This window comes from Phyllostomus hastatus, unplaced genomic scaffold (assembly GCF_019186645.2).
Source record: "Phyllostomus hastatus isolate PE091 unplaced genomic scaffold, TTU_PhHast_1.1 phas_contig_468, whole genome shotgun sequence".
NCBI classification, from domain to species: Eukaryota; Metazoa; Chordata; class Mammalia; order Chiroptera; family Phyllostomidae; genus Phyllostomus; species Phyllostomus hastatus.
In genome coordinates this window covers 184,112-197,955 of record NW_025333884.1, presented here as the reverse complement: position 1 = coordinate 197,955, position 13,844 = coordinate 184,112, and the positions used below count along the sequence as shown (strand labels likewise).

The 13,844-nt window shown below is 41.2% G+C and overlaps 1 protein-coding gene across 1 annotated transcript; it reads right to left on the bottom strand.

Annotated features, from left to right (window-relative positions):
* Window positions 1-4,535: 4,535 nt before the first annotated feature.
* On the bottom strand, window positions 4,536-9,779 carry LOC123823057 (carcinoembryonic antigen-related cell adhesion molecule 21-like). The gene is made up of 3 exons (XM_045845375.1): window positions 9,619-9,779; window positions 8,412-8,762; window positions 4,536-4,905 (listed from the first exon to the last, which is right to left on the bottom strand). The coding sequence occupies exons 1-3, from the start codon at window positions 9,680-9,682 to the stop codon at window positions 4,625-4,627; spliced, it is 696 nt and encodes a 231-aa protein (XP_045701331.1). The 5' UTR covers window positions 9,683-9,779; the 3' UTR covers window positions 4,536-4,624.
* Between the last annotated feature and the right edge of the window lie 4,065 nt (window positions 9,780-13,844).

Below are 13,844 nucleotides of genomic sequence, written 5' to 3'. Positions count from 1 at the left end.
TTTTCAGCTGTCAGTGTAAGAAATGTTTCAACCTGAAGAGAATTTTTATGAGTGCATTTGAGGCAAAAATGATGATAATTGTCAGGAAGAAGAATCTCAATGGATTGAGAAAATTTTCTGAAGAATGGCAATTTTTCATCTCATTTTATAAAGAACTGTCAAAGGAGAGATCTGAGAGATTACATGAAATCCATTGGCAATACATTAGGCACTTGGGGAAAAGAAAACTGCAGAAATCTTTGAGATTGTGTGAAAAGTAAAACAAATAGTCTCATACAAATACTAGGTTGGGTGGTACAGGAAAGTTAACAGTTAACCTCAAACACAACAACCACAGTAATGAGAAGGTATGTTGTCTCCATTATGGTGCAGTGAGGGGTTTGGAAATGAGTAAATTACCCTGACATTTTAAGATATGTAATGGTAGAGGCAAGAAGAAACCCACAGTTAAGGTAAAATTTGACCTTTCTCAAGATACTGGCCTAGGACATGACTGACCACCATGACTTGCTGTTGGTAAACAGTTTTAATTTCAAACCCTTCTGCTTGGTTATTTTAGGTTTCTGAGGTGTACACGCCAACTTTCAGGCCTCCCCTGGGCTTGTCAGTTTTAGTATGTGGACACTTTTGTGTCCATGTTGCCCCTTTCTATAGTAAATCCACCTAAAGGATACATTGGTGAGACATCTTATAGTAAGATAACATTGTCTCACAGTGCTAGGAAGGGATATTTAGGACATCTAAGCATCAGTGTTTATCCTGCTGAACCATAAACCTTTGGTGATGCAGCAAGAACTTAAACTTGGATGGAAGTCAAAGCCAAATGTTCTCAAAAGTAAAAAGCAGGTAAATGGGAGGCATTTGTTCTTACAGGCCTTTCTTTGAAAAACACTCTGGATCATTTCTAACCTATAAGCTATCATGATCTACGTTTTCCTGTCTCATGTCTCCGTGTTTTGCATCTTGTATTACATTTACTTATAGTTTGAGGTCACTCTATACAGCAATCCAGTTTTAATCATCTGTCTCTCAGATGGGTCCTTATTCATAATGGCCCAACTGTTATTAATCATGAATCAGATTTCTGCTAGTTGTACACCTGGAAGATGTAACCTTAAGATTTATTGGGGGATGGGGCTGTAAGAACACAATGTTGTAAAGTACAGTTACCATCTAAAAGTTCCACAGGTGAAGAGGACACTAACACTTTCACAAGTACCTTTCCTCTGCTTCAGCAGCAGGTAGGGAGGGTCCTCTTTTGAACCCACTTCAGCTTCCCTTTAAATTAATACAGTTAGTCATCCTTGTTGAGTTATGGTATAAGGACATTCAAAACAACTGTGGGGAGTCATTTCTGTAACACCAGGACAGATTAATTCTCTGTGTGACAGACTCATGCCACTGAATAATCACTGTGTGAAGATCACGTTTGTGTCACAGGTCATTACCATGACATGCTTATATTCTGTGACTGTAGTGTCGCTTCCTTGGAGGATGGTCATTTTCATGGGCTCTATAGAGAAACATATGATGTGACTTTTTGAGAGTGGACTTGGGACCTGTGGCCATGCTGCTTCCTCAGGGATCTCAGCCACACATAGTATGTAGTGGGCTCTGTAAAGTTCATCAGGGGATGGTCCTAGCCTGTGCAGGATGACCATTGTGATCACTGAGATGACAATGTATAAAAAGTTGACAGCACCTTCTCTCTGATGCCAGATTACTCCAGGGTGACCCCTGACTTATTCTGTGAACATCTCTGTAGTATCAGCACAGGAAACCAATTCCCAGTCCATGTGTCGTCCTCTAGCCATATTATCCATTAAATTATTTTTCGCATAAGCTTTTACTGATTCTTCCCTAGAAGTTTTTTAGACTTCAATAATGTTCAGGTCACACTCATCATGTAAAATTCCATAAATGTCAAAGAAAGCAGGCTTACCACTGCTATATGTCTCTGGGGCAAATAAAACTTTACTGTAATTGAATAGACATTTACCTCTCATTAAATAATTTATGAGGAAAGAAAGATGGACCAACCCAATATTCATAATCTTGGAGTCTGAGATGTTTCATCTAAATAATTTCTCAATTCTATGGGACTTTACTTTCTTGGACTATGAACAGGAAAGCTCTATGAAGTAAACTCTCTAGAGAGAAGTAGTTATGGTTTTGATAAAGGACAAGGACTGTAGACATACAAGGAAAACCTCTCTATATGTTAAATGTCATGCTTGAAAGCCTACAGCTAGCACAATACTGTCAGGAGAAACACCAAAAAAGTTACTAAGATCATGAACCCAATAAAAAAATGGCTGCTCTCCCCACTTATTCATCATTCTGCTAGAAGTTTGGCTGAAACATTTAGTGGGAAAGATAAAATAAAGGTATCAACATGCCTTTAAGCAAAAAGAAAGTGATTTATTTCATCAGACAAAACAATGTTACATGTAGAAAACACTAAAGATTTCATCTTCCCTCCAAAAAATGTTAAAACTAATAAATTCAGTGCAGTTACAGGAGAAAAACAGCATCATTTCATTAGTTTGCATCAACAATAAATATCTCAAAATTCAATTAAGAGAACAGTTCCATTTACATTACCACAAGCAAGATTAGAATACTTTGGAATAAGCTTAACCAAGGAGGTAGAAGATGTATACATTGGAAAACCACCAAAGATTTCTAAAGAAATGGAGTACTATGGAGCAGAAGGAAGGAGGAGCCCCCACCCTTCTGGACAGAATGGATGGAACTGGATAGCATTATGCTATGTGAAATAAGCTGGGCTGTGAAAGGCAAATGCCATATTATGTCACCTATAAGTGGAAGCTAATCAACAAAACAAACAAGTGAGCTAAATATAACCAGAACACTGAAATAAAGAGCAAACTGACAGAAACCAGAGGGTAGAAGCGAATGGGATAATAGAGGGAAAATAAGAAGGGTCATCAAGGAACATGGATTAAAGACACATGGACAAAGACAAAGAAGCATAAGATTGAGGGTGGAAGAGGAAATATGTGTAGGCTGGGTTGAGTGGTAGCAGGAAAATTGATAGAAAAGTTCTTGAAAAATAATAAAAACAAGATAAAAGATAATGTTTAAACACAAACATGTCAGTAATTAAAATAATTTTAAACAAACTTAGCCTCCAATTAAAAGAAAAATATAAAAGTAAAACTTTTCTTAATATCTTCACAGTATGTATTCTTATATCATGGTTATACAAGTCCTCACCCAAGTTACGCTTGTACATCCCACAGAAATTGAGACACAGGAACACTGGGATGATTAAATTTTATGAGATGGGTACAGACCCTTTTAATAGATACTCTCTGAATCATAACACTAGCAAGATAATTTTAAGGAGACTTGTGTGTATTCCAAGTGGCAAAAAAATTTGTAACTACAAATTGAAACTACATTTCTAAAGAGAATTCTCTAAAATATGGAGTCAGAGGCCTGCAATCAGGAAGAACCTGTCTGAAGGTTAAGGACTCTGAGAAAACATGAAGGCTTATGGGTCATAATGAAACGGCTTTCTGCACAGTGTAGGGAAACACAACTGCATCTCTTGCAGCCAAGACATAATTTGAACCTGTATCAGTTCCTGCAATTTGTAAAGAGGTGCAAGATAACTGACACTCCCTGAACAGAGCCAGAACCTGATCTCCAAGATGGCTGTGCTTCTGGAAAATTCCATTCAGACATATTTATCTCTACAGTCACTTTCCCATTCATCAAAATTAATCACTAAGAGAGGTATGTTCTTGACCCTACAATATGGCTGGTGTCACCTGATTTAGCCTGATTAGTTACCTAAGTGCAGAGGAACTGACATTCACCACATAGTTTGCTCTGATAAGGGTTTTACATGAAAAATACGATGGGAGTTTTAACAGCCTCTTGAAGTTAGGAAGCTTTACCCAAACACTTCACCTCCAGTTTCACTCGCTTTGGGTGATGTCTTTTCTGCAAGAGGTACCAAAATTCTAAAGATGTTAAACTTAGCTCTATAAAGTATGAGGTCTTTTCAAATTCCATGGGCATCAGTGTGAACTGGTATGTTTGAACTAAAACCTTGGTTTTATTACCAAAGTTTCCAATTATACCTCATTAACAAAAAGAACAGAAATGTACTGAACTCATGCAAATAGTTTTACTGACATTGAAAGAATACTCAAGAGACTTTAGAAATCTTTTGAACACGTTAAAGAGAAACAAAAATCAGTGTTGCTACTCACGTTGTTGTCCTCTTGTTCATTCCCATTGTCTATAACAGGGGCCCTCCACGTGTGTTCACAGACAAGACACAGAGCTCAGGTTCTCTAAGCTATTTACCTTCTCTCATTTGTTATCAAACAACTACTGCTCATCACCTGAGGGACACAGTGTCTCAATGACCCTTACGCTGTGTACATGGTACACATGAATCCAAACCATGGTGGGGGTTGGTCTGAAATGTGACCTTAAGTCAAAAATAATGAGTGTTGTCTTACATTTTCTAGTGTTTATTGACTCAGTGCAAATCTAAGAATTATTCACCCTCAGCATGAATCAACTATGATATTGCAAAAACTACTTTATTTAGAGTTTAACAACATAGAGGGGGAAAGAAAAGTCACTCAGATTTCACATCCAGTGTAAGGGATGCACTTGTAGCAGAACACATGGGGTTGAAGGCTTTACACTGGTAATCACCAGCATCCTCCCTCAAGACAGGGTATATGGTGAGGTTTCTGCGGTCACGTGACAGCTCCATTCTCTCTGTGAGCATCAGACTTCTGCCTTTGAAAAACCACTGGATGCCATGACTGTTTGTGTAGCAGGTCAAGACCACAGCATCCTTATTCTCTGTGACTGTGGTGTTGCTGGCCAGGAGGGTGGGCGCTCTCATTAGGGCTGTGGAAAAACAGAGAAAGTAACTCATTGAGAATGGGCTTCAGACGTGCAGCCACATGGATTCCTGAGAGAACTCAGCCATTCACAGCCCACAGTGACTTATGTAAAGGCCACCAGAGGGTGGTCCAGGCATTTGGAGGACAATTTTGTAGGTACAGGAGATTATATTAAGGAAAGAGCTGCAACTCCTCTCTGTCCCCATATAACCTCAGGCAAAATACAGCCAGAGGCACTGAAATAAAGAACAAAGTGATAGTATTTAGAGGGAGGGAAGAAGGTAATAACATGGAAAAGAAGGGGGAAAGGGTCATCAAGGAACATGTATAAAGGACCCACGGAGAAAGCCAGAGGGGGGAAGGATTGTGAGTTGGAGGTGGGGATGGTTGGGGTGAGGGGATGTAGTGGCAGGTAAATAGAGACAGACATACTGAACAAAAATAAAATAATAATAATTTAATTTTAAAAAGAGAAGAGGCAAGGATTTTAAAGTAGAAAATGCAGTCTTTTTGATGAATGGTGTAGAATAGCAATATCCGCATGGAAATTAATGATGTGGATCCATGTCTGATACTTCACAAAATTAAGTAAAAAATATATAGAAATTAATTTCAAATGAATATGAGAACTAACAACAATTAATTCAAATTATATCAAATTCTAAATGTTAGACCTAACTCTTTAAAATGCTTATAAAAAGTATAGAGAGAAGCATTATGACATTGAATTTGTCAATGATTTTATGAATGTGACACTAAGAAGACAGGCAAACAAATATAACATTTGGATAGTCTCAAAATGAAAATGTTTCTTCATCAAAACAGACATAAAACTTTGAAAGGTGAACAATGAAATGTGAGAAAATATTTTGCAAATCCTATGAAAAATAAAAAGCTAATATCTAGACTATACAAAAAAACATCTACACTCAACAGCAACCACAAAACCAAATAATCTTATTTAGAAATGGAACAAAACACTTTAATAAACATTTCTCCAGAGAATATACACAAATAGCACATAGTTACAGAAGAAGATGCTCAACACCACTCTTTGTACAAAAGTGAAAATCACAACTCTCAAGGTTGAATTTGTTTCTTATGATATTGGTTGTGATTAACTCTGCTCTGCAGAAAAGAAAAAAAAATGCCCTGTGTGGTACCTTTGATATCTCCAGAAGCTTCATCAAGCACAGTTGGTACCTCTCACCTCTTAGTCAACTTGAGTCTTAGAACTAACAAGGCAGGTCAGCATATCACAAGAACTTGTTTGGGAATAGAGCACTCAGAGGATGAATGTCCTCCAGCTATATATATGTCTGGAGGAAACTGCAGACTTTCTCAGGTGTCAGATCAGTATCAGTGTTGGTTAAGGGGATTCTGAGAGACTGCTGCAATTTCCTGGTTCTTCACTGACCACCTGAATGCCTGCTTGACCAGAGGCCATTCTGCCCAGATGCACAGACATCTATTGCCCAGCTGAGGTGTGTTTCTATGAAGCACTATTTCCCAGGACATCCTAGAAACTGGGTGGCATTTGAGCGGAAATAACATATAGAGACCAGAAGCAGGCCAGTGATAAGTTGACTGCTCATGCCCTGGGCTAAGAGGTAGGTCAGGACTTTCCAGGTGAATGTGACTGAAATGGGCCAGTGAGCCAATGAATGATAGAGCAGGGACCAAGAAATGATTTAGAAAAGAGGAGAAAGAACAGGCAGAAGTTGATAATGGCAGCAGAATCATGTGCTCTGCCCTTCACCATAAAAGCTATTCTATTTCTCCTGAGGGCAGGTGAGGACTTGTGTAAATGCAAAATCAGTGTTTTAGAGCAAGTGGGCAGCATGGACTTGCTGAAATTCTGGCACTTGTCGGCAATTTGTGTTAAGTGACTATGAGACAAAAATTGGAAAAAATCTTAAAATTCTTCTGTATGTGAAAATTATTAGTAATAGCCCAGGGCCTAAGACCTACAGCAAGTCCTATTTATTAGAGAAAATAAAAGGATCTGAGATGATGGTCTTAGTTCCTGGGACGAGGAAAGACTGTTCACTAAGGTGAGGATACCAAGGACTTTGCATCCAGGTTCCAGGCTCTGAAGAGATTTTGGATCATTCACTCATTCATTCAACCACCATTTGTTTCTTCCTAATTCATCAAAAGCAACTGAGTGCTTGTTAAATGTTCATCCTGAGCTGGTTTCAGGGGTAGAGTAGATAATAAGAAAGAAAAGTCCTTTGCTTTACATCTGCTGGGAGAGTCTGCACCAAAACAGGAAACAAATAAGTGATGTCAAGTCCAGTGCAGGGAGGTGTGAATGGACCACCTGAGGGAGATGCCTGGGTAATCTATGCAGGGACTCTGCTTGTTACTGAAGATAATGTAAATTTTTCCTAGAGTAAAAATAGATTGACTCCATTTTATTTCCTTCACAGACCAAAATTTATTCCTATGACTGAAGACACCTAATAGAAAAGGATCTGAACCACTTTGTTGGTTTAGGAATCTGAAGACTCCCTCATAAGGCCCAGAGGTAGAGAAATTAAGTCTGTGGCTACAAACAGAACTCTAGTGACTCTGATCACCTGCTCACAGTTAGTGTGACTCTCCTTTAGTGACCGTACCTTCCTGTTTCTCAGTTTCTTCTCAGTGAATATTTAGCTGCCAGGATATCCTTGTAATGACTGTAAAATGTTTTGAGGCTCTGACCTAAATCTTGAAATAGAAGAGATGCTCAAACAAGTCATCTGTTACTGATGACTCCCAGAGAGAACCCCTGGCTGATCCCTGGTAAATGAGGAGCTTCTAGGAGCATCTTTTTTTCTCAGTTTCTTTCTGGGGATGCTGCCTTTTCTCTGAACTTTCCTCAGACCCCCAAGATAGCCAGCTATCCACAATGACATTGTCTAATTCAGCTCTTCACACAAATTTCAGTGATAGACCAAAGTCCATTTCTGGCGAGATGTGGCTCTTCGTTATGAGACCTGACTGGAGATGACTGCCTTAGGAGCCTTGTGACTTGGGCACCCATTAAACTGTTACACACTCAGTTCTTCTGATGAGGCCACACCCAACCTAGCACAGGCTCACCAGGGTCCTTGGAGTAAAGATTCCTGGGACAGGGTTCTCTGGAAAGGTTTCTGAGCTGTGCTGTGTAATAATTTTAGGGGGTCTCCTTGACTGCTCTCATCTAGTACAGCAGAATCATTCTCAAGGTCAACTGAATAGGCAGGTGCTCAGAAGGCTGAAATTAGTCTGGTCTCCCTTTGCTGAATTACTCCTGTCAAATTGATCTTTCTGTCTGCATTGTCTGTGCAAGGTTGAAATCTGAGAAGGAAATAGAGGTCTTAGAAAGTTTGTCTGCATTTTCCATGTATCCTTCATTAAATGCCAAAACCCACCCTGAATCAGAATGCCAAGGGGAATGGAGGTAGTATCTAGGGTATATCAGTCCTGTGTTTGAAATAGAATTCACCCCACCTGACACCCAAAGGTCAGAAAGCAATCACTTACGGTATACAGTAAGCTGTCCACATGCTATCATTTTTTGGCAGCCTTGTAGTTGGACCAGTACAGTGTAGATTCCTGAGTGTTTCATGGTGACATTCTTTAACAACAAGGACCCATCATCCTCTACTCTGGCTTGTGCACCTGGAGGGCCTCTTACATGGATACTTGGGTTTAATAAAAGATATGCAATATTAGTACGGCTGCCAATGTTTTCTCCCCTGTACCACAGGAAGCCTGATGCACTGGGAGCTGTATGGTGGATATATAGATGCACATTTGTCCCTTCAAGAGCATCCTTTGAATAAACTGTCACTTGTGACGTGGTGGGCTGGATCCAGAAGTTTAAAAGTGAGACTAGGAAAGAAAAAAATGCATGATTATTAATATCTACATTTTGGGATAGAAAAATGAGGCCTTGAATCCTGAGCAGGTCTCTCTATGTCTCAGCCTTGTTCTGTAGGTGAGTTTGTTTCTCTCAGGTCAAGGTCAGAGACATGGCCCCTTTTTCTTCAGCACTTCTCAAGCTGCCAATTTTTTGGTTTCAAATACTCTTTTCCAGCTGTTTGTCTTGCTCACCCCTTCACTGTGCTCAGAGGCCACCTGATACTCAGAGGCACTTTTGAAAGGCACCTTTGCTGACCATCTTATCTAAAGATTCTGTGCCTTCACTTTCTGACCTGTCCCTACTTTCTTTTTTCATGGCTGTTGTGGGTACCTGATGTCACATCTAGATCCTTCCTTGTTCCTCTCTCCTCCATAGAAGATAGGCTTGATGACAATAGGGCTCACCTGATCTTGTACCTCCAGTGACTGAAAGAGCCTGGAAATACATGGGGTTGGGTGAATGCATGATCCCAGTGAGCTGTACATCCTGGGATTTATTTGCCCATTTCAAAGGTTGGTGATAAAGACCATGTGTAACACTTCTTGTTAAATTATTCTGATGCTTACTGATAAATCATTATATCAGTATCACAAATAACAGGAAATACACAGCAAATGAGAGTTTTCTGCCTCTTACCACTTCCAGATTATGAGATTTTCCTCTAGTTGAACCTCCTTCCTTGTCCTACCCTGCTCCTTTGTCCTTCACCCTGAGGTCCAAATGGAAGACTTTCCTCTTTTCTCAGAGCACTGGCCTATTCAGGAGATCCCAGCCAGTCTCTGTGTCAGATCCTTAGTCTACCCCAAGGAATTGTCTCCTACTTACCAACCAGCAGGAGCCCTTGCCAGTGAACAAGTCCTGTGTGGGTTGACACTGAAGAGGACCCCATGGTGTATGTTGTCTCTTCTGTGGCTGCCTCTTTGAGAGAAGCTTGAGGTTCTGTAAGGCTCACAGGCACCTCTGTCCAGAATGGTGCAATGTGCTGTGTGTCCTACCTGTGCGCTGAGCTTTTTTCTGGGGCATGTTTACTATTCTTGTCATGTGGGCTGTGGGTGTGGTCTGTTCAGATTTCCCTTCCTCTCCCAGCCCTCATTTTGTCACCTTTGTACCTTGTAATCAGCACTGATCCCCTATACTTTCATTCCCTGAGAACTTCTAAGGCCTCTCAATACCACACATACACAAATACACACTCCCTTTTTGTGTTATGAAAAGCCCAAGCCTGGGGTGTCTGGCTTTCAGACATTCCCCACAGCTCCCTGTCAGGTGTACAGTAGCCTTCCACATAGCCCTCACTCTTTCCCATTTGATTTTTCCCTTCAGAGCAGGAGTTCTAGAGCTAACTTTGAAAAAGCTGTCAAAGTAATGTCAACCCTCCTGTGCATTATTTCCCCAGTGAAACATTTTCAACATCTCTCTTTCCAGGTGACATTTTAAAAATGCAGCTTCATCAGCTGTCCAGGTAATGTGGGTGCCCATTAAAATTGTGATGGCTTCATATGAAGATAGCTTCTTTTCCTGCTCTCCTGTGAACAGGTGAAATCTCCAGATTCTCTTTTACTACCAATTCTAGGGCAGTGTGCCAGAGACTCTGCATCTGACAAGCTGTCAGGAGAGGTTGATCCAACTGGCCTGTGGGGTACACCTGCAATAGCAAGGCTGATGGGGGAACATGTGTCCCTGAGAGGATGACACACTAAGGCCAACACTGGCCACTGCTGACACTTGGTCTTGGGAGTGTCAGCACCACTCAGAGAGCCGCATGTGTCCTACAAACCTGGATTATTTCTGTTTGTGACACAGACACCCAGCTAGGCACTGGGTCCTCTCCATGTTCTCTTATGCTCTGAGGTGTGTTTTCCTCCCAGCATGAAGGTCACAGAGACAACTCTGGGTGTAAGCAGGTGTCAAATTTGGTGGTAATTGTAGAGAGGACCCTTCTGTTATCTTAAGATGGCACCAGACTGAGTTTTGCTTCCCAGGAGAAACACGCAAAACCAGGAGTCTGTGTATGACCTGCAGTTTTGGGGTGTGGAGTGGGATGTATCCTTCATGTCTCAGGCAGAAAGGACTGTGGGGAAAGTTGGGTGCCTACGGGATTTCTGTTTTTCAGGGTACGGCTTCATATAGACCACCCCTCCCCATGTCTGTTTGTTGGAACTGTCCTTGTGCTGCCTGGCTGTTGGGAGAACCTCTGATTTGTTCTTGGGTGGCTTTCTTGTGGTTATCTCATCTTGCCATGGATGATGCCATTCATGAGGTACAGAGCAGCACAGAACCCCATGAGGGAGGACATGCTCCAAGGCCTTGTCAAAGTAAAAAAAGTCCAAACATACAGATCAATTTAATGAGTTTATTTCAGCCAAACCAACTGGGAGAGAGGTCTCAAATCCTGTGAAGGTAGTTTTGTAGCTTATTTTATATGTTATAATCAAAGTAGAAGGTGAACAAGGATGCCTAAAACCTATTAGGAGGTGAGAGAAAACATAGCAGAGAAATCTCTAGAATTGGGTAAAAGGCAAAATGGAGAAATATATATTTTTTATGTTGATGGGTACAGGCTATTTCACATTTATAGGACACAAAGAATGTGTGCAGGGGACCAGATAACATAAAGAGTCTGTGGTCTCATACACTTGTCCTAGACTCTGTGTTTTCCAATGATCCAGCAAAGAAAATCCCTCTGATGTGTCAAGTTATGCAATTCAAAGAAAAAAAAAGACTTGAGGGCTCACTGAAGGTAAAGACTGACCTTTGCTAAGAAAAATTAAGGCTTGGGATGTTGCAACCTGCCATCACCTACCCAGCTATAAATTTCTACTGAGAATATCTTGTGAGGCTTGTCAGGCCTGCCATGTATCCCCCTGCACTTGTCAGGGTTGCTGCAAAGCCCCTTTTTGTGAACAGTCTCTATAAGTAGCAGGTGGAACCGAGCTAGCAAATGGGAGGGCCCGAGAAAAGCCTGTTGAAGCAGGGGATAAAAATCAGCCTCCTCCATCTTCCTAGGCAAATCCAAGATCCTGTGTCTATTTCATGTGTGTCTCAAAGTTGCTCCCTATAGGACAGAGGTGGACTTATAGCCAATGTCAGGTGATGCACAGGGATACTGACCAGAGTAGGGTGAGCTCAGTGAAAAGGCAGGCATTGTCTTGAATATTATGAATCCAGTGTCAGGAGAACTGTCCCTCCAGGGAGATATACAGTTTCAGACAGAGCTCTCTGCTTTCAAGTGTTCAAAGGAAGGGCCTGGTGAATATTCTTCAGAGGCTTTTGGAGGAGAGTGCTGGCCTGGAAGGCTGATCCCCAAAATGCCCTGTGTGTCCACCATCACTACATTGGGATGTTGCATATCAGTCAAAACTGTGCCCTGTCAGCCCACAGGGCTGAGGAGCAGGAGCATCTCTAGATGAATGAATACTCAACCAGGTGCTCTGTGTGTTCTGTTAGGGAATGAAAGTTTTGTATAGAAATCTTAGCTCCTCTGAGAAGGAAGCAACCATACATTTTGGATTCTCCTGTTCCTTTCAGCACAGGAAGTTTCCCTTGTTCACCAGGACATCATGACCTAGACAGATGGCTTCAGAAACAACAGGCAGGTGTCCCACATACTGTGAACTCTGTGAATGAAAAGTTCATCCTCACTGTTATCAGCTCGGGGTATACTCTCCTCTCCCCTGACAGTAACTCTTCTAGGGCTTAAGGATCCAGAGTTTCTGTCCAGTCAGGGATATATGAGAACATAAAGAATATAGGCCTGGGGTGATGAGACATAACTCACAAGGTGGGACTATGTAGGAATGTGAATTTGGGGCAATAAAGAGCAGTCAAACCCCTTAGTGTTACGAGATTCCTTTCCTTCCTCATGACTGTATGAGACAAATTTTGACTTACGGTGTTCCAAGCATGGGGAGGCCTCCTTTCATGCTGACACCAACAAGAATAAGATATATATGGGCCCTGTGCTTATTGTATTTGTTGTAACAGAGACAGGGTCTCAAATAACTCATGGCTCTAGGGAGTTACTTATAATCCAGCGAAGGGCTGTGAAGGAGAACTTTGAGTGCTTACACAGCATGTACTTGAGTCTCAGCTGATCTGGAGATCACAGAAAGCACTTCTGAGAAACTGATTTCTTGGCTGTAGCCTGGAGAATTAGTGGCCATTTTCCCCTTGATGAATAGAGGGTATTAAGAAAAAAGAAACCTGAGTGCAAAGGACTGGCCTGCAGTGGGCTGATGGTTGGTTGGATGGAGGAACAGATGCAGCCCACTGTGGGGAGCATGGAGATCTAGAAAGACAGTGTAGTGATTTATGCTGGTGAGGTTGGGCCTTGCTGGGATCAGGGTTGTGCTGAATGGGGTCAGCAGTGTCCAAGAAAGACTCTAGCTTGCAGGGTAATTCTGCCACAGCCTGGTGGACAAGCAAAAAAATGGGCAAGAAAATGTCATGTTATAATTAAGTATTTTTCTTTTAGTCTAGTACTTTTTATTCAACTTATACTTTAGGTAATATTTCATATATAATTATATATATATTTATTTGATTGTAGTTTAACATAATCAGATTAACATATTGAAAGTATACAATTTATGAAGTTTTCTTAGATCCATGCACCAGACAAGTTGTATCAAGAAAATAAAGACCATGTTTCATATTATTAAAGTCTTCTCATGCCCTGTTGTAATTTCTTTTTTCTTAACCTGTGCACCTCCTTTTTAGTGTTAAGGAAAGTCTCAGTGCAGGACTTCCATCCAAGATGGAGTCCTAGGTAGACACACTGTGCCTCCTTGCACAACTAAGATAGGGACAACAACAATTTAGAAGAAGAGTAACAACCAGAACTGACAGAAAATTGAAACAACTTGGAAGTCAGACAACCAAGGAGTTAAAATAGTCACGTTCATCCAGACCGGTAGGAGAGATGGTGTCGGACATCTGGGCTGAGAGGGGTTGCAGAACAAAGAATGATAGGACCAGCATAAGGCCTCCTGGGGAGCACAAGACAGCAGTGGGAGGTCCCTGGGCATGCAAGCGGTGGTTGGCAGACCCCA